At 36.3% G+C, this 22603-nt stretch overlaps 1 protein-coding gene across 2 annotated transcripts in view; it reads right to left on the reverse strand.

Moving 5' to 3' along the window:
- LOC122045557 (mediator of RNA polymerase II transcription subunit 25-like) overlaps positions 1-18041 on the reverse strand; it is a 70195-nt gene extending 52154 nt beyond the window's left edge. For both annotated transcript variants that reach the window (XM_042605825.1, XM_042605822.1), the window contains exons 1-3: positions 17816-18041; positions 10579-10609; positions 5061-5124 (exon numbers count right to left, since the gene is read on the reverse strand). In XM_042605825.1, coding sequence (XP_042461759.1) covers positions 5061-5124; positions 10579-10609; positions 17816-17913 — 193 coding nt within the window. In that variant the 5' untranslated portion in view covers positions 17914-18041. The remainder of the gene's footprint in view (positions 1-5060; positions 5125-10578; positions 10610-17815) is intronic.
- Between the last annotated feature and the right edge of the window lie 4562 nt (positions 18042-22603).

Raw genomic sequence — 22603 nt, forward strand, 5'->3', positions numbered from 1 at the left:
CTTCTGTCAACAAGTGCTAGAGTTACAGAAGCATATATTCTTCAGGAGCCCCCCTATAACGAAGTTATGGAGGGTGAAAAATTGGCTACAAATGGGACAAAAGATGTCCACATACCAGCGGATGATAAGGGTCTTTGGGAGATATTATCATGGGAGTAGAATGTTGACAAAGGCTCGTCATCTTGCCTTGTCTTCTATGGTACACCATGTATGGATGGCTAGAAATAAAAGTTTCTTTAGTGAGAGTCAGTTAGATTGTGAAAAGATTTTCAAGAGTGTGCAAATTCATGTATACCGGTCCTTGAGAGTGTACTTACTCTGATCTGATTCTTTGTTCACTCCTAATGGCCAATTCTTATACTTTTGGTTTGAGTTATAAAATTTACTTATAAGAAAACATTAGGAGTTGATTAATTGCAATAATAAATCTCAATTCAGCAAAATCATTCACCTAAACACGAAGTCATACACCTGAACTAAATTTTATTGCAAACATCTGAGAGTTTAATCAGAAGTATAAAATGGTTGTACAAGAAAATCCAACATGCAACAAAGACAGAAACTAAGAGAGCTACTAGTCCTGACTTCTAGATTCCAAAAAATGGAAGAACAAAGGAACTTTATGTCTATGAAAAATTTGAAAGTTTTGTAGATGATGCAGAAAACCTAGAGGTTTACCTATTCTATGTACCTCCAGAGCTCGATATGAAAACAAGCATGAAAGGGTTGGCCAAGGATATATTCGAGACCAGAGCCATGAAATTTACAATAGTATTACCATTGGGCTACAGCTGTAGGAATGCATACCCCTTCTGTATGTCTATTAGCATAAAATATATTTGAGCAGACACTGAGTAAACATCCGACATCCCCATTGATCACTTGTAAAAATTTTTAAAAATACACATACCAGACACTTAATTCCACTCTGTGTGAAAATTATAGCTAAGATTTAGTAATGTAGCCCACGTTGTGTCATGTTAGGCCTCCACGTTGCAAAGAGGTCGTCAAGGATGGGTGATTGATGCAAAAGGATCCGTAAATTTTTATTATTATTTTTGATAAATTTTACCTTTTTAGTATTTAAAGTATTTTTAATACTTTAGGTATTTTTGGCAATTTCTATCTTGTATTTTTTATTTTTTGGATTTGAATCCGTTTAGAGATTTTAGAATTGTAAGTATTTTTCCTTTTTATTAGGATTCCTTTCCTTTCTTTACAAGTTAGGAATTGGATTCTAGGAATTATTTCCTTTCTTTGGTATTAGGGTATGGAGTGTAGACATCTGTATAACGGTTTATGAAATTAAATTTTCAATTATTAAATAATATTTTCTTTTTTCAGAAAAAACTAGAGGATAGTGTTTATCTCTTCTTACCTTCTTCTCAAACCCCCTTCTCGTCAGTCCGCAGGATAATCACTATCTTGCCCGATATCAATTGGTAGCAGTGTCCGATTAAGGAAGTGGAGTATCAAATCCAATGGAAGGTCGTCGTAGTCATGTCACACAGAAGGGTCGCACCGTGTTCGTATCACTGAAGACGAGATTGAGGATTTACAGAGGCAAGTCACAGATTTAACTCAGCGTGCAGTGACGGTGACGTAAAATCTTGAAGATCGTAAGATATGTGGCCGAGAGGATCGACATGGAGACCTTAGATGTCAAGTTGATATACCCGAATTTTTTAGTACGTTACAAACATAGAAATTCATTGATTGGATCAACAAAGTAAAGCAACTATAAGCAAATTCCAAATCGGATGAAGGTGAAGTTGATTGTCATTAGACTCAAGGGTCAAGCATCGGTGTGGTAGGAGCACTTGCAATGCTCACAAGACAAACAAGGCAAAACCAAGATCAAGGATAGGGAGAAGATGAAGAAAAAGATGAAAGATCAATTTCTTCCTTTTTGGTACACTCAAACTTCATTTCAAGGATGATTAGGTTTTGTCATGGAGAACAATAGCTGCGACGCCCAAGATGATCTTGACGAGTTCGAAGATAATTTAGAAGAAGTTGATGAGGTACTTTATGGTGATTCGTGAGAGTTTGTTGATTAAGGAAGACGTGGGAGACGAGACTGAGGTGATTAGTGAGCCGGTATATGACGACTATAGAGTGGACGAAGTGCTTAATGATGACCCTTAATTCATTTCCGGTACTTCTGAACCGTTTATCAAATTATATCAAGCAACCGACTGTAGACCACTTGAGGAAGACCTAGAAGGCTAGACGGAAGAGATTTGTGAACCAATATACAATGATGATGGAGTTGACGAGGTACAGCAATATTTTCAGACTTTGCTGAATTTATTCTAGAAGATTTTACTCCCTTGTTCCAAAGTCAAATTTGCCTCCTCAAGCTGCATATTGCATTAATTCCAAAATTGCTAGACCACCTCTTCCTAGTCCAGCTTCTCCTATACTTTTTGTTGGCAGCAAAGAGTGACAACGTACAAAGAGGATATCTAATGTCTGAATTTAATAGAGGAAGAATATGATGGTGATGACCTAGTTCATCCTACTACAGAATTTGATCCAAAACAAAATAAAGAATCAAATCCTCTAATGATACTGATTGTTGAAGACGAGGAGTGCTCGAAGGACGTGAAGTTGGACAATAGCCACATCCACGATGTTATGCTCGTCGACGGAGAGGATTCCCAAAATCCAACAACTGTTAGTAGATTTTGTAAGGAACTAGGGCGCTAAATACACTTAAGCGCAACAGAAAACTTCTAGTTCCTCCAGAAGATCCATGCGAAGGGAAAGACATGTTACAATCTATACTAAATTTATATCATGATAGTATACCTTTGATGCGTGCACACAAACTCCAAACAGCTTGGATCTCAACACGATCACACGTTCGCGCCTCTATGCAATCTACACGAACAAGTGTTCGTTTGTCTCACAAACTCACAAAGTGGAGAAGGCAACCACGTAAGGTTGTGCTAGCAACCTTGATAGGAGGTCTCGGACTAGAGGAGAAGAGAAGACGAAGGAGAATGAAGAAGTACACCAAAATGAGAAAAAAAAATACTTAAGTATTTTCATCAAATGAAAATATTTAATGAGCATTAATGAATATTTACACTCCATTGAAACTCTTCATTTTGAATTCAATTTCGAAAATTGAATGATTCATTGAATTTCGAAATTCAATAAATTAATCTCCATTTATGGAAACAACCTCTTGCAAAAAGCAGGGTATGGCTGCGTACAATGGATCCTTCCCAGGACCACGTATAGCGGAAGCTTCGTGCACCGGGCTGCCCTTTAATAAATTAATCTTCATTAATCCTCTTAGTGAATGAATTCACTTGAGTCTAATTCAAGTCTAATTCACTTGAGTCTAACTCAAGTCTAATTCAATCGAGTCTTACTCAATTGATCCCATGCAATTTCAAATATAATGAATCACTATTTCATTAATTCGTATTGACTCCTTGAGTCTAGTTTAATTGGACTCAATCAATAATTAGATCCAATTGAGTCTAACTCAATAAGTCCAATTCGGATTAGACTTAATCCAATGATTCATCATATGAACCCTTCTCCAAATCTACTTGTTCTTTGTGTGTGACCCAATACGTTCTCGTAACGTTGGCAATGTATCCAAATCAATATTTAAATACATAAGCAATGAGTGACATCTAGCAAGGCATCATTGCTACCCAAGGACGAGAAAGTCGAGATCTGACTTAACCTATCTATGGCTATTATCTTGTATGACTTGGTCCCTCTATCTTTGATATCTAGATTGATCAATGAGGCATAAATCGTGTCATCCTCTTATCAACCTTTTGTGTTTCTTGATCTCTAAGTAGACACACGCAATCAAATATACTCAATATCTCATATTGACTCATTTGCGCATGGTCATGCTTTCTTGTGTCCTACTAATCAAGGGGCCCACAGATATCGCTTCCGTTATATGGAAGGGATAGATCTCATCTACATCACTCACATCCCTCCGCATAATTCATTGCATACCCAGTGATCGACTTTATTGCCCACCTTGTTACAGGTGACATTTATCGATACCAAAGTACACAACTTCTTATGTCGGGAACCGAAATGACTTCAGGTCTAAAGACTATTCATACCAATAGTCACATGAGAATGTTTATGACACTCATATAATGATCCATGAAACATTTTCATTGCGGATCATTCAGTATATATTCTCTAATATATACTCATATGTCAACCTGATATCTCATATCCATGACTCGTGAGATCAAGTCATCCGTTGACCTACATGCTAGTCTCAACGCATTAATATTGTCCTTGTATATTAATATTTGACTAGGAATAGTTAAGAGTAGTGTTCCATGTATATCTACAATATCTCACTATTAATTCAACCAATTGATATGTTGTAGATAAGAACCCACTACCTAAGGACATTATTATACTTATTCAATCGGCACTGAACTGAAATAAGCATATGTATAGTTATTTAAGAAATTAAATCTTTGATTATTAAATAATATTTTATTTTTTCAGAAAAATCTGGAAGGCAACGGTCATCTCTTCTTATCTTCTCCAAGCCCCCTTCTCGTCAGCCCGCAACGTCAATAATCGTCATCAAACAAACTATGGTGTAACAATGGAGTTAGTTTGATCCTTAACTAAAAGGGGAAATGAAAAATCGGTACTGTGTAAACAGAATCAAAAACAAATGGCCAAATACAAAAATGCCCCGAGCTAGGAATTTGAAAAGGCTCTAACTATAGGTGCAAACTTAATTTGCCAGAAACTAAAAACACTTCAGCAATTATTTTAAAAAATAAAATACAATAGTTACAATCAATCAAAAAAATTTTGCTAATTCATATGGCATGATATGGTGTATAACATGGTTTAATCCCCATCTAGATGTTTCTATCAAAATATTGTAAAACAACCAAAATTCTGCAAAAGGATATATAAAACCAATATAACTACTACGATGATCATTTTTTCATTGATTTGTTACCAACACATATATCTGGAAATTCAAAATGCTGTTAAGAAATCACTATTAATCACTTGTGGATATAATAAATTGATACCATTATAAGGGCCATGTGTGTTGAATACAACCAAAGCGAGCTCAGGGTTTGTTCCACTAAGTTTCTGCAATTTGAAAATACAAAAGCAAGAAGATAATTCACTATTCATGAGAATGTAAATACATACAATATAATTAAGTCACTGGATTCTAAATGTTACAGATAAGCAAGTTATATTCATTTTTTTTTTTTTTGTATTAGCAAGCTATTTAATGGACAGAAAACTATTGGATCGACAGATAATCCCATTTGAAAGTTGAAAAGACAGTTCTAACTTGGCAAAATGACCATTTGACCTAAGTCACCTAAATTTTCTGTTGCAATTCCATTTGACTGGTAGTGATGAGCTGCCTAAATTTCTTCAGTTACCATGTCTCTCTCAACACAGTGGCACTCCAAATTGTCTCTTCTCCACTTCGCTCTCCCTGTTTCTCCACTCCCTCACCATGTATCTTATTTTCCTCATCCTCCAGCACCCCCTCGTTGGGCGCCCCTTCTGCTTCCTCCTTTCTTTAGTTGACTGGCTCACCCATTATCCATTATTAGTGACACATCTTAATAGAATTAGATGTCAAAATTAGATCCATACTACATATCAAAGGTGCATCTAATATATGATAAGGCACAATTCAAATGAATTAATACTTCAAGTGTCAATTGGTATCAACTAGCATGGACGAATCATATTGTTGTAATCATTGCTGAACATCAATTTTATTCCTTTTAAAAAAAATTAAAAGTTAATTGAACAAAATCAATCATGGTTTAAATTTTCATACTCTCCTAGGAAAAACGCGAAAATGCGAAATTTATCATTCCACCTGCCACCCGACATCGGCACCATGGGTCAAGCATCGCGATCTCGCAATGACCTCTACGGTTATAGCAACCTCCGTACGAAGGCAGTCGCTACTCGCAGGACGTTGCGCGGCATGTGGACGTGAGGCAGGGAGAGGTCGATCACCGGTGACAGGAAACAGGAAGAGTGGTGTCAGTGTCGCTACTGCTTGCATGGACGGAAGGGCAATGAGTCAGGCGTGCGACAGGGACACGAGAGGTCGCGAACTTAGGTTTTCTAATTAAACTTAGGTTAATAATTTCAATTAATTTTTTTAATATTTAGGTTAATTTTTTTAATATTTAGGTTAATTTTTTTATTTTTAGTTAATATATCTTATATTTAAAAATATCAAAATCATATCTACACGATATGATACGATACAAAAACCGTATCATTTCAGTCATAAATCAAAACTCCAATACGATACGGATCGAGATTTTAAATCATAGAACCAATGCAATATTTTGAGTTTTTTAGATTCATTTAAAGTCGTAGTAGGGCTCGGTTGAGTGCATCCGTACGTGATTAGGGTTAGGTGAGTTCACAATAAATTAGTTTAGCATTGAACTAAGTTTATTCTTCGAGCACTCAGTCATGTTTGGTTGATTTTAATTGAGGTTTTGGGATGTTAGGATTATTCATATTCCTCTCCTCTCACACCAAGTACTCCACTCCTAGACCTTCACTCTCCCTTCCCCCTTCACATCGCCATCCATCGTGAACCCCTCACCATGCATGACACCAATCGAAGCCAACGCACATGCTGCTCCTCCTCTCTTTTCCTTCAAGAGCCCACCCTAGCATTTTCTCCCTTTCTTGATCTCTCCCAATCTCCCCCTCCCTTTCTCTCTCATGGGGCCACTCATAGTGTCACGTTGGCCATCTAGGGTCAGAAGCAACCCTGTTCCCCCTCTAGCGGACATCCTCCCTTTTCTTGATGCACCACAACTACCTTTGCTCTTGCTCTTGTAGATGTTGGTGATTTGTCATCCTTCAAAGCAAGTGTTTTCACTTCTTTCATTCAAGATAGAGAGTGTGAATCCTATCTTCTAGATAAAAATAGACAAATTCAATTAGATTGGGTAAGCAAAGCCTTTATTCCTTGTGAGATTCTCTATTTTATCAAGTAATGAATTTTCTTTCTTCTCTAGATTGATTTCTAGTGGTAGTAAATGTACTTCAAATATGGATCGATTTCCATATCCAACCATGCTCAATTTCATTAAAGTAAGAGGGAGTTGTTGGTTTTCCTTGCTTGTGTTATTACATGGTTACTTGTATTGATTGTTCGAATCGGAAATCCAAGTTATGAGCGATCATAATGCACCTTTTTTATCGTCCTCATGGTTGAGGTAAGAATTTGGTCTTATTATATTTTTGTTGGCTCTGCTTTGATGCTTATGTTGTCATATTTTATCTTAGGAGGAATTAAGATTTTTTTGTTGGTATTGAGGGTTGCGTTCTTCCATCTGAGTTGTGGTATAGTAATTGGATCAAGATTGAATCCAATGATTTTGAGTATTAGTTGATCCCTAGAGTGTTGTTATTTGGTTTAGTATAATCTTGAGTCTTTTTAAGTTATCCTTATAGTTTTATTTATAAATGCTCAACCAAGAGGAGCACACTAACATTGTAAATTTTTAAATCTTTATTTGATACATATTCAAGATGGATACTTGTTTAAATCTTATTAGTAGATCCATATATATGAATTAAAATGTGAAAGACTAAATTTATATGGTTTCATATATTATGGAATATGTTTTAAAAAAGGATTAAAATGTTACTTAACAAGTGAAATGTGTTTTAAATAAATTAATTGATGGTTTTGACTGTGGGTTATATATGATAATTTTGGGTAGGACAATCAATATAGTCGACCTCACCTAGTGGGATAAAGTTTAGTTGTTATTCCATGTTTTTCTCATACGTGGATTTTATATTGTTGTCTTCTATGATTTTGTTTTCATGCAATTTTTTTCTTTCTTTACTTTGCACTATGGGTTCACTTTCCTTTTTTCCTTTAACCTTCAAATTCTAATACTTAAGGCAATCTTGGAGGTTGGTTAATATTATGGGACGGTTTTACTCAAAGATGTTCAGTGATAGAGTTTATTCAATTTATTTTCTTTTGTGCATTTTAGTATTTTGGTACTTTAGTGTATTAATTGTGTTGTCTACTTTTGTTAGTCGTGCCATCGTATACTTGTGTCATGAGTAAAGTAGAGTTATTATGTTGAGTAGAACATCTTTCTATAATACTAAATAAATTGTTAAGTACTCATGTTTGTTATAGTCTTATACACCCTTGGGGGTATTACTTATGGTCAGTGTTCTAAATGGTGGCCGAGGCGGCCATCTAGGCAGAAGGCGGGCATCAACTGCACCGCCTTTAGCATAGGCAGTACTTTAGTTGGTCGAGTCGAGGCTAGCGAGGCGAGCGAGGCGAGCGAGGCCAGACGTGTCGCGCAAGTCCGACGATGAGTCCGGACTCGTCAAATGGGCCCGGATGCGTCGCCGGGCCCGGAAACGTCGCTGGAGCCCAGCGACAAGCCCGGACACATTGCCCGAGACCGACGACAGGCCCAAACGTGTCACCCGAGCTCGGCGAGGAGCCCGGCCATGTCGCTCAGGCCGACGACGAGCTCGAAAGTGCCACCCGAACCTGGCAACGAGCTCGAATGCGTCGCCCGAGCCCGACGAGAGCTCGTATGTGTCGCCCAAGCCTAATAACGAGCTCGAACACGTCACTGGGCCAACGATGAGCTCAAACGAGTCACCCGGGCCCGATGACGATCTCAGACGCTTCGCCTAGGCCAACAACAAGCTCACAAGCGTCGCCCGGGCTCAGTGACTCATCTGAATGCATCGCATGGTCCAACGACACGTCTGAACTCGTCGTGCAGGCTAGCATAGTGGTAAGAGGAGTTTGGTTAGGATTTAATTAAATTACTTTATGTTAATAATTATAATCAACTCGTATGTATGATTGAATAATTTAAATAGGCTTAATTAAAACCTAATAAAACTATCTCATTAATTTAATATATATTTTTAAAAATATTTTTTTATTTTTAATTCAACCAACTAGGCAGTACCGCCATTTATAACACTGCTTATGGTTTTTGATGTAATGATGGATATTATCCGAGTAGAGAGACTATCCCTTATATAGGGATGGAAGCTTGTAGATCGTGACAAGCTATGTTTATAGACATGTGAAGAAGTCAATTCTAATATTGAATATTCTAAGAACATTACTTAATATAGATCTTAAAAAATTATAGGATTGAGGTCACTAGGGTGTTACAAGAATCAAAGTTGTCATATGATACGCCCTCAATTTGGTATTAGTGAACCATAATCACTAGTAATGATGTTTGCAAATTGTTCTAACTTATTGCTCCAAAAGTTTAATACAACTAATTAATAATTGTTATATCCTTATATTTTAAGAAGCAAGCTAAGCAAAAGAGAAGTTTTAGTCAATCAAAGCATGTTGAGTGTTAATACAACACGGTATTGACACATAAGACCAATAATCCAAATATGGATATTTAAACACTCAAATGAATGTATAACATTTACTACATTTCCTAAATGAAAATTCAATGGATTATAATCTTGTTTGGTATAGAGTAGCGCAGCCAAAATTTACCATTCCACTTCTAGATTGAGAAGCAACACAATAGAATATGGTGATAGTGGCAACGACAGCAACAGCACATAGTAGCATAGACAATGAAGTTTTTTTTGACAATGGTCATAAAGAGATAAGAGGAGAGTCGAGAATAAAGCATCTTGTAACACAATGGTAAAGAGTAGTAGCGTCTCAATGAATCAAGCAAAGGTGAAGCATTTCACTAGATGAGAATGGAAGTACTTATTTAGGATGAGTATGCTCCATCACGATAAAGTAATAGTCACCACACCTTGCACAGACAACTTCTTACAATTACAAGAAAATAAGGCAATTTTATTTATGGAATACCACATACTACTACTACTCTAGAAATTGTTGTTCCATGAAACATGATCACTAAGGAGCTTGATTAGGACAGCAATGGCAGTAGCTTTTTCATGTATACTAATGTCTCAGTCAACTCTTCATGGAATTGATTATATTTGGCGAAGATACGGTGGAAGAATCAAAACCTACAACTAGTCGTCAATCTAGTTAGAACTCAAATTCCAATCATTAAAAGTATTCATGATTCAACTTAAACTTAACACAGCCAACCTTCAGTCACAGGAACAGATAAAGTTTATTCGAGAAATTTGAATAGATGTGTATGATTCAATAGTCATGGATGATCATTTGAATATAGCAATATTTGATGATTACTTAATTTATACCTCACCTTTCTGCTTCACTCGTATAAATCAGTTAGCAATTGAAGGTGTAACAGGTAGGTAAAAGCATATTGAAAAAATGGTGATTATTGTAATCAATGGTCTTTTAAGATATCTGAATGAATGCTATTAGTGATATAGAACACTGGCATGTAAGTTGTAAATCAATCTATACAATGAACATATCAAGTTCCAAAAACACATTATCAACAAAGAATTAGCATGAAATACAGGCAGAATAATTGTTACAATCAATAATTGAACAAAAACGATAGCTTACAAACTCCAAGGGTTCCTAAAAACTCTCATTTGTTAGAAGCATACCTGCCCAGTTAACTCATTCCCATAATAGCACCTACATTAGTCCAACATGTTCATGGATCAATTCTCAAAAGTAAAAGCTAATGGTAGCCAATGCAGAAGCACTAACAAACACTGATCTGATCCATAAAAGATAAAACATTAGATATCAACCAAGTCATTCAAAAAATGAGTATATAATAGTTGTTAGGTATGTGAAAGGAGTTTGAGGCACAGCCCACCAACGAAGGGCTAAGTGAAATGAAAAACTAAACAAATATACCATATAAAGGTGGTGAGAAGTTATAGAAAAGAAAGAAAGAATACAGTTAAAAAAAATTAAATAAATGGTGAAAAAGAATAATGATGACGAGCATGTGAAGTGATTGACCATTATAAAAGACCAACTATTTCCTTCTTATAGTATAAAATTACAAATGCTACACTTTGTGATTCTTATTTCTGCATTGTTCAAATAATTGGAAAACAATATTTGATAGCACTGAGTAGATCTACATACCTAGTGATTAGTGATACAAGAAACACCCACAATTACTCTCACATAGAGAAGTGATTCAAGACGGCCAATTAGAAATTCTTGCAATAGTATGATATGCTTGAAGGTTGTTGCAGAAAAACTATGATTCTTGTTTCAGATGTGGACTGCAATTATAATCAATTTTCTTCTTAACTCAAACCCAACAGTGGCAATACAGCACACTGTTAAAATCATAGCATTCCTTCCATGTTGACATTGGTCATTGTTAGCTTAAATTTCGTGCCTAAGTTATCAATAGCATCACAAATCTGATGATAAATAAATATACTGATGAAGTTATAAAAGCCATATATATAGAGTTAATATTATCATGATAGCTTAAATTACAAAAGAGGAAAATTTAACAGTGTCATGTAGCAAAAGCTCAGAGCACTCCTAAACATCTCGTTAGACTTCTTAAAACCTCTAGAAAATCTTCAACATTTAGCCAGCCAAACCATAACCTACAGAAATCAGCCTAACCCTGCATATTTTTATGCTCAATTCAGGCAAACAATTGGTAGGATACTGCATCAATCATCAGCACAGTGATCCATGGACTGGTCACCAAAATAGCCATACAGAGTATCAATATAAGGTTATGTTTATTCTCCATATCTATCCAACAGCTATATCACTCATGTTTCTACCTGAAGGCAACATTCAATGCATTAATCAACACATCCATCATGAACCTTAGCAAGTGATAAAGCAATGTTTTCCGTCCTCATACTGATTGAAGAGATCTTTGAAGCTTAAGTTGTGCAAATATTTCTAGCCTATTTGGCATCAATCCTTGGAAGCCAAAGAAGCCGTTACCTGGGATCAAATCCAGAAGAAGCAAGCCAAGAGGAGCATCTATAACTGGGCAAATATAAAACCCCTTGATTTGGCCCTAGTCCTATTTTCTCTTCCAGTTGATTTTCAAGCTACACCCTTGTATTTGAGACTTTTCATGTTCCCATTCACACTTGGTCGCAAGCACTGAATTATTGTTTTTGGTTTTGCTTGTAAATCCTGCATTGTGTTAATTCATCACTGTTCATGGGCTGTTATCAGTTGTTGCAAGGAGCAATTACGAGAATGTCATCTTCCCAAAGGAAACTTAGTGTTTGCCACAGAATGTGGCTTAACAACCACCCAAGGTGAAGTAAGAAAGATTTAGCAAATAAAACACCAACTTGTTTCAGTCATGAGAACATAGAAAAATGGAATCTTTTGCAAGTCTAAGTAAACATTTTGTTTCTTTGTGGAGAAAGGGTGAGGGAAAGAAAGAGGGGAAAGGGAGGAGAGAAAGGGAAAAAGTTTCATTTTGTTTTCTTGGAAGAAATGTAGGAAGGGAAAGAAAGAGGGAGCAGGAGCAAAATAAAGGGCAATCCGGTGCACGAAACTCCCGCCATGTGGGGTCCCGGGAAGGATCCATTGTACGCAGTCTTACCCGACTTTTTACAAGAGTTCATTTCCAGGATTCAAACCCGTGACCTTTAACAACAACTTTACCATTGCGCCAAGGTTCCCCTTCTAAGCAAGAGCAAAAATATTTTTCCAAAATTGAGAGAAAAGCCATTGCAGCTGACTATGGCCAGATGATCCATAAATATAAGAGAAATTTAATAAACATTTGTTTTAGTATTATTTATAGACTTTAAATAAAAGGGCAAACATGGCTGGATGATAATTGTGCTTCAAACTAGTATGATTATTCATTTTATTATGTTACTTAAAAAATGATTGCTTTAACTCCGCCCATGACGAACCAGTCATGGTCGGTTCCAAGCCGCAATAAAAGAGGAGGGTTGCGTTAAGTTGTCAGTCAGCGTTAAAGTTATAACAAATATTTAATAAATGGATCTATTAAACTATTGTACTAATATTAGATTGTTCCCTAGAAGGAACGCGTTACAGGGTCCGATTATAACATCTCGACAAGGACCCCTACATCTCCAGAACTCAGGTGCAGTGCTAAATATGCAAGAGTTTACGTTACAGGATGTAATGTATCGGCAAAGAAGTTACATCTCCATGAGAACTTGGGTGTAGTGTTAAATAGGCAAGAGTTCTCACACTATAGGTTGGATAAGAACAAATATGATAGAAAAACTAATAATCTGATATTTGGAACATGGAACATAGAAACCCGGTAAATCAATGAAAGTAGTAGATACAATAATTAGAAGAAGAATTAGTATTTTGTGTGTACAAGAGACAAAATGGGTAGACGAGAAGGCAAAACTGATAGAGAACTCGAGTTTTAAGTTATGGTAAAGTAAAATAAGAAATTGAGTGGGTATTGTTGTAGATAGTTCGTTAAATGATGAAGTTGTAGGAGTAGTTAGAAAGGAGATATAATTATAGCCCTCAAAATAATAGTGGTGAAATAAACTATGAACATAATTAGCATGTATGCACCGCAAGTAGGATTTGATGAAGCTACCAAATCAAAATTTTGAGACGACTTAGATAAAATGATTTTAATAGAAGGCAATCTAAATAGACATGTCGAAGTGAAAAATGAAGAATATGAGAGGGTAAATGAGGGTTATGGGTTTGGAACAAGAAATGAGAAAGGAAAAACTATATTAGATATTGCGATAGCATATGACCTTATATTAGCTAATATGTTTTTTTAAGAAAAGAGAAGAACACTTAGTCACGTTCAACAGTGAGAATAATAAATCGCAAATTGACTTTATTATAGTTAGGAAGAATGATAAAAAGACTTGTAAAGATTGCAAGGTCATCCCTGGAGAAAACTTAACTACCCAACATACGTTAGTAGTGTTGAATATACACCTCAAACATAGTATCAATAGAAAGAAAATATATACAATTCATAAAATTAAGTGATGGAAGTTAAAGGATGTAAAGCAAAATATATTTAAGGAGAAGGTAGGAGTACAAGCATTAGGTGAAATATACGATGATTCTAATACGACATGGGATAAAATGGTTTCAAAGTTGAAAATAATAGCTAAGAGTGTACTCGGTGGGTCAAAAGGACATGCACCACTAAAGAATCTTGGTGGTGGAATAAAAAAGAACAAGAGAAAGTGAAGGAAAAATGAATAGCTTATAAGGAATTATATATTTATAAAAACAAGAAAAACTTAAAAAAATATATAATAGCCAAGAAAAAAGATAAGAAAATAATGAATAAAGTAAAGAATGAAACTTTTGAACGATTATATCAAAAATTGGATATAAAATAAGGAAAAAGAGACATTTATAGAATAGCTAAAGGGAGAGAAAGGAAGACAAGAGATCTTATCCAAATAAAATGTATTAAAGATTAATGTAATATGGTACTAGTAAACGATGGAGAAATAAAAGAATGGTGAAAGAGGTATTTTTATCAACTTTTTAATGAAGATTTAGATGACCAACTTAACTTAGGTAATTTAAGTAGGTTAAATGAATATAAAAATTTAAATTTTTAACTTAGAATTCAAACTTCATAATTAGAACAAGTTTAAATGGGATGCATAATGGAAAAGTCGTTGAATCAGATGATATTCCGATAGAGGTATGGAAGTCTCTAAGGAAAAAAGGTATTGAATGGCTTACAAAATTATTTAACATGATATTGAAAATAAAAAAAAAATGCTTGAGACGATAGGTACTCTAGTTCCCTTATATAAGAAGGGAGGAGACTTATAAAATTGTTCAAACTATAGGGATATTAAACTAATAAGTCATACCATAAAACTTTGAAAAAAAATAATAAAAAAAAATTAAGGAATGAGACCACAGTGATTGAAAATCAATTTGGGTTCATACCTAAGGTCGACAATAGAAGTTATACATCTTCTTAGGCAATTAATTGAAAATATTGAGAGCAAAAACAATATCTGCACATGGTATTCATTGACGTAGAAAAAACTTATGATAGAGACTGAAGAGAAATTATATGGAGAATTCTATAAAAGTGATGTGTTAACGTAACATATATTGAACTAATTAAGATATGTACGAGGATGTAACGACTAGAGTAAAGAGTTCATGTGGAGTAACTGAAGTATTTTCAATAAAGATAGGTTACATCCATGATCAGCTCTAAGTCTCTATCTTTTTACACTAATTATGGACGAACTCACTGCACACATTGTACCGTGGTGCATGTTGTTTGCAGATGCTATTATTTTGGTAAATGAAACACGTGAAAGAGAAAATGCTAAATTAGAATCTTGGCGGGAAACACTAGAAGGGAAAGGTTTTAGGTTTAGTAGAATAAAGACAGAATATATAGAATTTAAGTTTAGCAATATTAGACATAATGAGATAATTGTTAAGATAAAAGATGACAAGAACCGAGAGCTTTAGATATTTACGATCATTTTTGTAAAATGATGGAGATTGAGAATGAAGTCTTATATAGAATATAAGCAGAATGGTTGAAATAGAGAAGAACGTGACCGTAAAGTACCTCTAAAACTTAAAGAAAAATTTTACAAAATCACAGTTAGACCTGATATGCTAAATGGAGCTGAATGTTGAGCTATGACTCGAGCACATGAGCAAAAGATAAGAATTGCAGAGATGAGGATGTTAAGGTGGATATGTGGACTTACGAGAATGTACAAAATAAAAAATGAGAGCATCAAAGAGAAAGTCGGAGTTGCATCCATTGAGGGAAAAATATGAGAGACACGTTTAAGATGGCACGGGCATGTACTTAGATGACCAATAAATATTTTAGTTAGGCGATGTGAAACTATGACAAACACGCATATCAAACGAGAAAGATCAAAAAAGACTTGGTTAGCAACAATAAAATAAGATCAAATTTATTTAAGTATAAATGATGATATAGTAGAAGATAGAGCTCAATGACGTAAAAGGATCTATATAGCCGACCCCACCTAGTGGGATAAAACTTGGTTGTTGTTGTACTTAAAAAATGATTGCTTTCTTTCCTTTCAAGAAAACAGAAACAGAAAGTTTTACACATTTTTTTTCTCCAAGGAAACAACATAAGATAATCACTTCATCGTTTCTCTTCTACCGACTTTATTTCCCAAGAACATTTCTATCTTTTCCAATTTTATTTCACGCCCTAGAAACATGGCATAATAAAATAGCTTATGAAATCCTAGAAAAGGATCCTAGGTAAAGAATGAATTCATTTGAGGAACCTCTTTAACTATTTCTGCTCCAAGTTGAGTTAATAGCATGATAACTTAATTATTATACTTGTTAAGTAGTTGAGCTATTGGTTGGATCTTGTTAAGAGCTTAACACTTCAATTATATATTCATTTGAGGAACCTCTTTAAATATTTCTGCTCCAAGTTGAGTTAATAGCATGATAACTTAATTATTATACTTGTTAAGTAGTTGAGCTATTGGTTGGATCTTGTTAAGAGCTTAACACTTCAATTATATAGATAATTGAAACATTCAAAGTGATACACTAGGCACTAAATTTACATATTTGATATGTTGGTATTAGTTCATAAAACCACTTAGTTCTTGTTAATCTAGTTAGGTGATGCTTTCTAATAGAAAACAAATACTATGGAAGTTCTTATTAAACTTCAAAGTGCCACCTCATAGCATCAATGAAGTTGCACTCAGTAATCAAGAATTAACATAAAAAATCACACTAGTCCATATTCTTTGGATGGTAGAACCAAGCAACTATTACCAGTGTCCACAAATGTCACAAAGTCCAAAAAAAATCCTATACAATGCAATAAAGTCTAGTAGGAGTTCATTTTCCCTTCATCATAATACATCATATTGCATATTGATCTTTTTCCAGAATGTCTGATATCTTAATAGCTGAAGTTTTTTGCCTATATAATTTCAAACCTTGTGCAATACTCTTTTCTTTCTAGCTCTAGTGAAGTTGGAAGATAAAAAACCAAGCAGTAGTAGACAGTGGCGAGAAAAAGGGAAATGGGCATAAACATATGGTTTACAACAATCATGAAAAAAATCAAAATTTTGTATTGTTATTTTCTCCACCTTTTATTCTGATTTTTCTCCTTAAATCAGAATAATATAGTAATGATTCATCTATTCCACCTCCCTCTGCTCTTCTTTTTCCTCCTTTAGAGAAAAAAAGAGGAGAGTTGGAGAAATTTGACCTACACTATCTGAGCTCCATTGGTTTCAATTGATTCCAAGTAGAAATCAAACTCTATTGGTACAAATGTACCACAAATCTTATATTTTATAACAACAAATAGTGTACAGAAGCAAAATGACAGATGATTAACGAAGTAACCAAGAAAATGCAGTATTTGCCTCCTAATACTTTTCCTACACTTTCTTGCGTTGATCAAATACCCTTACCCATTTCAGACAAAAAGTAATGTGTTAAATCATTGAAGCACTTCTCTCTCCTAGCCATAAATTCAATTTGTTAGTAAGTCACTTTGTATTTACACATTTCGTAGACTTGGCCAAGGTTTTTAATTATCACATAAAACTCTTCAGAACTCTTCCTTCACTAAAAAACAATTGAATAAAATCCTCGTAGAACTATTTACGCAGACTTGGCTTTTAGATGAACTAGCTTTCGATCGTCCCAAGACGGTTTTTCAGAACGCACGCTCTCAGCTATTGGTCTCTAGAAAGCAAGGAAGTAGCAAAAACATAGGCATAAATTTTGTTTAATTATAAAGGAAAGTGGAAGGAGAAAAGCTTCCAAACCCAAGGCTAAAATTCAGGAAGCCAAACGAAGGAAGCGTGTTCAGGAGTATGGGAAGGGATGGCCGACCTGATGATCTTATCGAGGTAATCGTTGAGGATGGTCTGCCAATAGGGGCCAAGGGCAGCCGTCCCTTCCACCACCACGATCAGCTGCTTTTCCGCCATTCTCCTCCTCCGGAGGGCTTCAACAGCCGACACGCTACGACAGCTCGCTGTTGACTTGGTAGGGAGAGAGAGAAGGGAAGCGAACAACCGCACGCTCGCACCCGATTGATCGAGTCACTCGTAACAAACCTAGCAAGAATTTCTTATCGTCAAAATATCTAAATATTTTTTAGAATTTTGTAAACTATAATAATATACAAAGAGATAAAATTGACCATTAAATTTTATCCCATAAAATTTAAATTTATAAATATCTAAAAATTTATCATCATTAATCAAATTTTTTTGATCGTATTTATCATAATTTTATATTATTTAATTGTAGCATATTAGTTATATATATAAATTCTTACCTATGTCTTTCGATTTTTTTTTAATAGTACAATCTTGATTTTGTTTTTATATATAATGATATATACAACAATTAACAATGCAATAATATTTACAAGAAATTATAAATATTTTGTTGGGATCTTTGTTGTGGTGCAATCTAAGCGTAAGTAGAATAACGGTAGGTGAAAGATTGAGCGGGTCGTAGAGAGGACGTCCAGCAGAAAGTTCTGGAGTCTCGGGCGCTGAGCAAAAGTTTAGTTGGTCTGGAGGATCAACCAGCAACAGATAAACTCTCCTGAGTGGAGTAGGTGAGAACGTGTTCCCTGGTGAGGGAACAGTAGGCGTCGATTCGACCTAGGATTTCCAGTCGGGAATCCAAAGTCAGAACCGAACAGTCTGATGACTATCAAATTCTAAGTCTTATTATGTCCTAACTTTGTTCTGCAGGATATGTTGTACTAACGTATTTTGAAGGAAATAAATTGGAGTGTTTGTCTCAAGTAACCTAGAGAAGACCCTCTTGCAGCAAGGCGCGAGGGCGCCCTCATGGAGCTTGAGGGCGCCCTAGATGCTGAGCAGAGGGTGCCCTCATGGAGCTTGAGGGCACCCTGGACACTAGCGCGAGGGCACCCTCATGGAGGTTGAGGGCACCCTCAGGTGGATAGACTATGACCAGGTCAAAGCTCATCCACGCTGCGGATTCGGCGCGGATGAGGGCGCCCTCCATGCTGTTGAGGGTGCCTTCCACAGGCTATAAAAGGCAGTCTTGAGTAGCAGCAAGGAACAACAACGAAAACGCGATACATCTTCCGTGCACTGCTCAAAGAATCACCCGATAAAGCTGAACAAGACACCGACAACCTGAAGCCTCGAATTCCCTATTCTTAAAGTTGTTGGTATATTTTCTTACTGCACTTAATTGTTGTACTCTAAAATTGTACTCTTGCAAACTTATAGTGATTGCTCAAAGTAAACGCTCAACGAGCGTGAGCCTTGGAGTAGGAGTCGCCCCAGGCTCCGAACCAAGTAAAAAATCCTTGGTGTTTGCATTTGCATTGTTTACTTTTCTGCTGTGTTTACTCGAATGTTTTTCGAAATGAAAGTGAAAGCCACGAGCGCTATTCACCCCCCCTACTCTAACGTTTTCGATCCAACAATTGGTATCAGAGCGGGGTTGTTCTGAATTAGTACAACTATCGTTTGAGCAATTTTTTGCTTTAATCGGTACGCCTTTCGTTTTTACCCTCCAAAACTGTCTTTGAAAACTCATTTTCATCTTTTCACTATTGGTCGGTATTAGCGAAATATCACATTTTCAAAAATTTATGATAATATTTTTTTAAATATTTTATTAATTTTTATTAAAAAATAATAATTGCTATCTTTTTTTCTCCCACACTACTAATCCAAGACCAAGTCTTGGGATATTTGGTTCTTTTTCTTTTTGTGTGCAAGAGTTTTCTCCTAAATGACCCATCAAAAGGGCTACAACACAGATCGTCCGCTACTCTTCTCCGGAGAAGATTTCGAATACTAGAAAGATCAGATAGAGCACCAATTAAAAACCCAAGAGGAGATATGGACCACAGTTCAGATCGGATTTATACCCCCCACTGAAGGAGGTGTGCCCATCGCCTATGACAAGTGGGATGCACAAACAAGAAGAAAATTAGAGGCAAATGCAAAAGCAACATGGACTCTCCTATGTGGACTAACAAATTCAGAGCTTGATCGAGTTGGAAAGTTCAATAATGTCAAGGAGCTTTGGAAGAAATTGCTCAAGCTTCATGAGATTCCTTCAGAATCAAAAGATCAAGTCGAACCAGAGTTTGAATCTGAGTACGAATCTCTAGAGTCAACCTCTGAACCAGACTCAAAAGAATCGGATGAGATCGATTTCATAGCACTGATGGCCAAAGAAGAGATACCTGAATCTGAATCCAAATTCGAGATGACAACAATCGAGTGGGAGAATCCCATCATGGATCTAAAAGGTAAGATTGTAAATTCAAATAATATATTTCATATAACCTGTTTTAAGTGTAGGTGTAAAATACGACACCCAAATAATAATTAAAAATAGGGTTATTTGACAAATACTTTTATTGGATTTTTCAAGAATTTTTAAGAATTTTTCTAGAAATAATTGGAGCTCGTATAGCGTAGTTCAAGGGGATGGATCTATTGGGCTTGGAGAAAGCCTCTTTGGAATATCAAATTATATGGGAGTTGATTGGATTAATAAGCCTAAGTTTTCTATTAAAACCTAGGTTTCTTATTCTCCTAATCTCCCTGCGCCGAATCCCTCCCCTCCCCGTGCCCTACCTCTTTCATCGCTGAAACCCATCTTCTTCCCCGAGCCACCTTGCGATCCCGCCACCGCCGCACCTCCCCTCTCCTCCACCAAGGGCTGGCGGCTCCATCCGTCACTGTCGTCGGACGTCCGCCCCTCTCTTCCCCTCTTCCCCTCGCGATCTCCTCACCAAAATCGCCGAGCCACAACCAACGATCTCACCTGACGTTGTGCCCTAGCATGTGGCCGCACCGCCCTACGTTGAGCACCAGTTGCCAGCCGAGCCTTCCTTCTCTCAGCATTGCCTTTGCTTAGCATCGCTGGCACCCGACGTCAAGCCACTGCTGCCCAACGCCAACTCTACGCCGATTCTTCCGCCGCAGCCGCCAAGCAGCGCCGCCGCCAGGGCATCTCACCAAACCGTGCCCTAATTAATCCATCGAGTAGTCCTTCTTTTGTAGGATGGTAAGTGTTTTGGTTCTGGTATAACTATCGATTTTTCATGCTTATGTTGGTGTACATCTAGAGGATGGTGGTGAAATGCTACTTAAAGTGGGTCTTGGTGAGTTATGGATCTTGGTGTTAATGCTATGTTAACATTTTTGGGTTTGATAGTGGATGAAGAAGGTGAGGATCTGGAATAATTTTATGATCAAATTGCGATTTATGTGTAGGAAATCAGAACTTGTATTATTCTGGTAGTTGCTCTTCTAAAATTTACCCAAATGAAATTTAGCTGGTATATGTACGGTTAGCAAATTATTAACTAACTGGTTTAATTGGTTAATTAATTGGGTGATTAACTAAGATATGAGTTAATTATGATAATGAGGAATTGATGAAATTGATTAACCATAGATAAGTTAATTGAATAATAATTGACTAACTACTCATATAGGTAAATGTAGTATATTGATTTATGGATTAATGTTTGGATAACCTATTCAATTGATTAATCGATTTGGGGATCAGCTAAGGGTAAACTAAGTAGTTGGCCTAATTAATTTGATAGTTAACTAAATTATTTGATTTACTTAGGTGTAGGAGCAATTAAAGGTTACCTACGGATTAATTAGTAGAGTAATGGAAGATGGGTAGATTGATTGTTATGTATATTATAGATCCTTAGTTTTGCTTCGTATCTTGTATTTGTAGGATTCGAGTTGGATGTGATCTTTGGACTTGTTGCAGACGGTTAGCTCGATTTACATTTAAGGCGGGTACTTCTTGCTTTGTTTCCTTTTAGTACTTTGACCTTAGTGCATGAATTATTTTGGATAAGGACTGTTTACCTTGACTCCACTCTTACTTTCCTGCGCTTGATACTTCCACGCAATCTTTGAGAAATTCGTTCCATATCTATACAGTCTCTTGTTGTTGTCCATCATCAGTAGCAGATACTAGATACCATGTTTGTATGCTTTGACTGTTATTTATCTATATATTATGTTGAGCATGCTGGCTTCATGTAGCATATCTGTTTCCGCTTATATATATATGATGTCTGTTGCATTGTTTGCATCATGTCATTGCATGCATGCCGCATCCTCGGCCACTCGAGAGAGTGGTAGCTGGAGTTGATGTCGCTTGTCCTGTCGTGCCGCACTCGGCCACTTGTGTGAGTGGTAGCTGGAGTACAAGCAGCAGGGACCCCATCGCAGATGTAGCTAGTTAGCTACTATGCAACTGTCCCCTCGGCCACTCGTGTGAGTGGTAGCTGGAGTGGTGTATAGTCTGTCACTGACCCGGCCTCTCGACCATACAGGGGTCATGGGGCAGAGAGGTGGGCGGGAGTGACCATCCGTGCATACGCTGTTGTTATTATATTTGTTTTGGCTGCTGCTGTCTATATATGCTGTTATTGCTTACTTACTGTCGTTGTTCACATATGCTGATATGCTTACTTGTGTTGAGATATGTTCTCGTTGTAGATGTCTAGTCATTGAAAATTGGTATATACCTTGCTTATTACCTCTGTAGTTATGAACAGTAATGTAGCAGATTAGTACAAGTTCTGACCTACTATACCTGGCCTAGGATATGTTTTCATGTATGAGCATTTGT

The sequence above is a fragment of the Zingiber officinale genome, chromosome 2B (assembly GCF_018446385.1).
Source record: "Zingiber officinale cultivar Zhangliang chromosome 2B, Zo_v1.1, whole genome shotgun sequence".
NCBI classification, from domain to species: domain Eukaryota; kingdom Viridiplantae; phylum Streptophyta; class Magnoliopsida; order Zingiberales; family Zingiberaceae; genus Zingiber; species Zingiber officinale.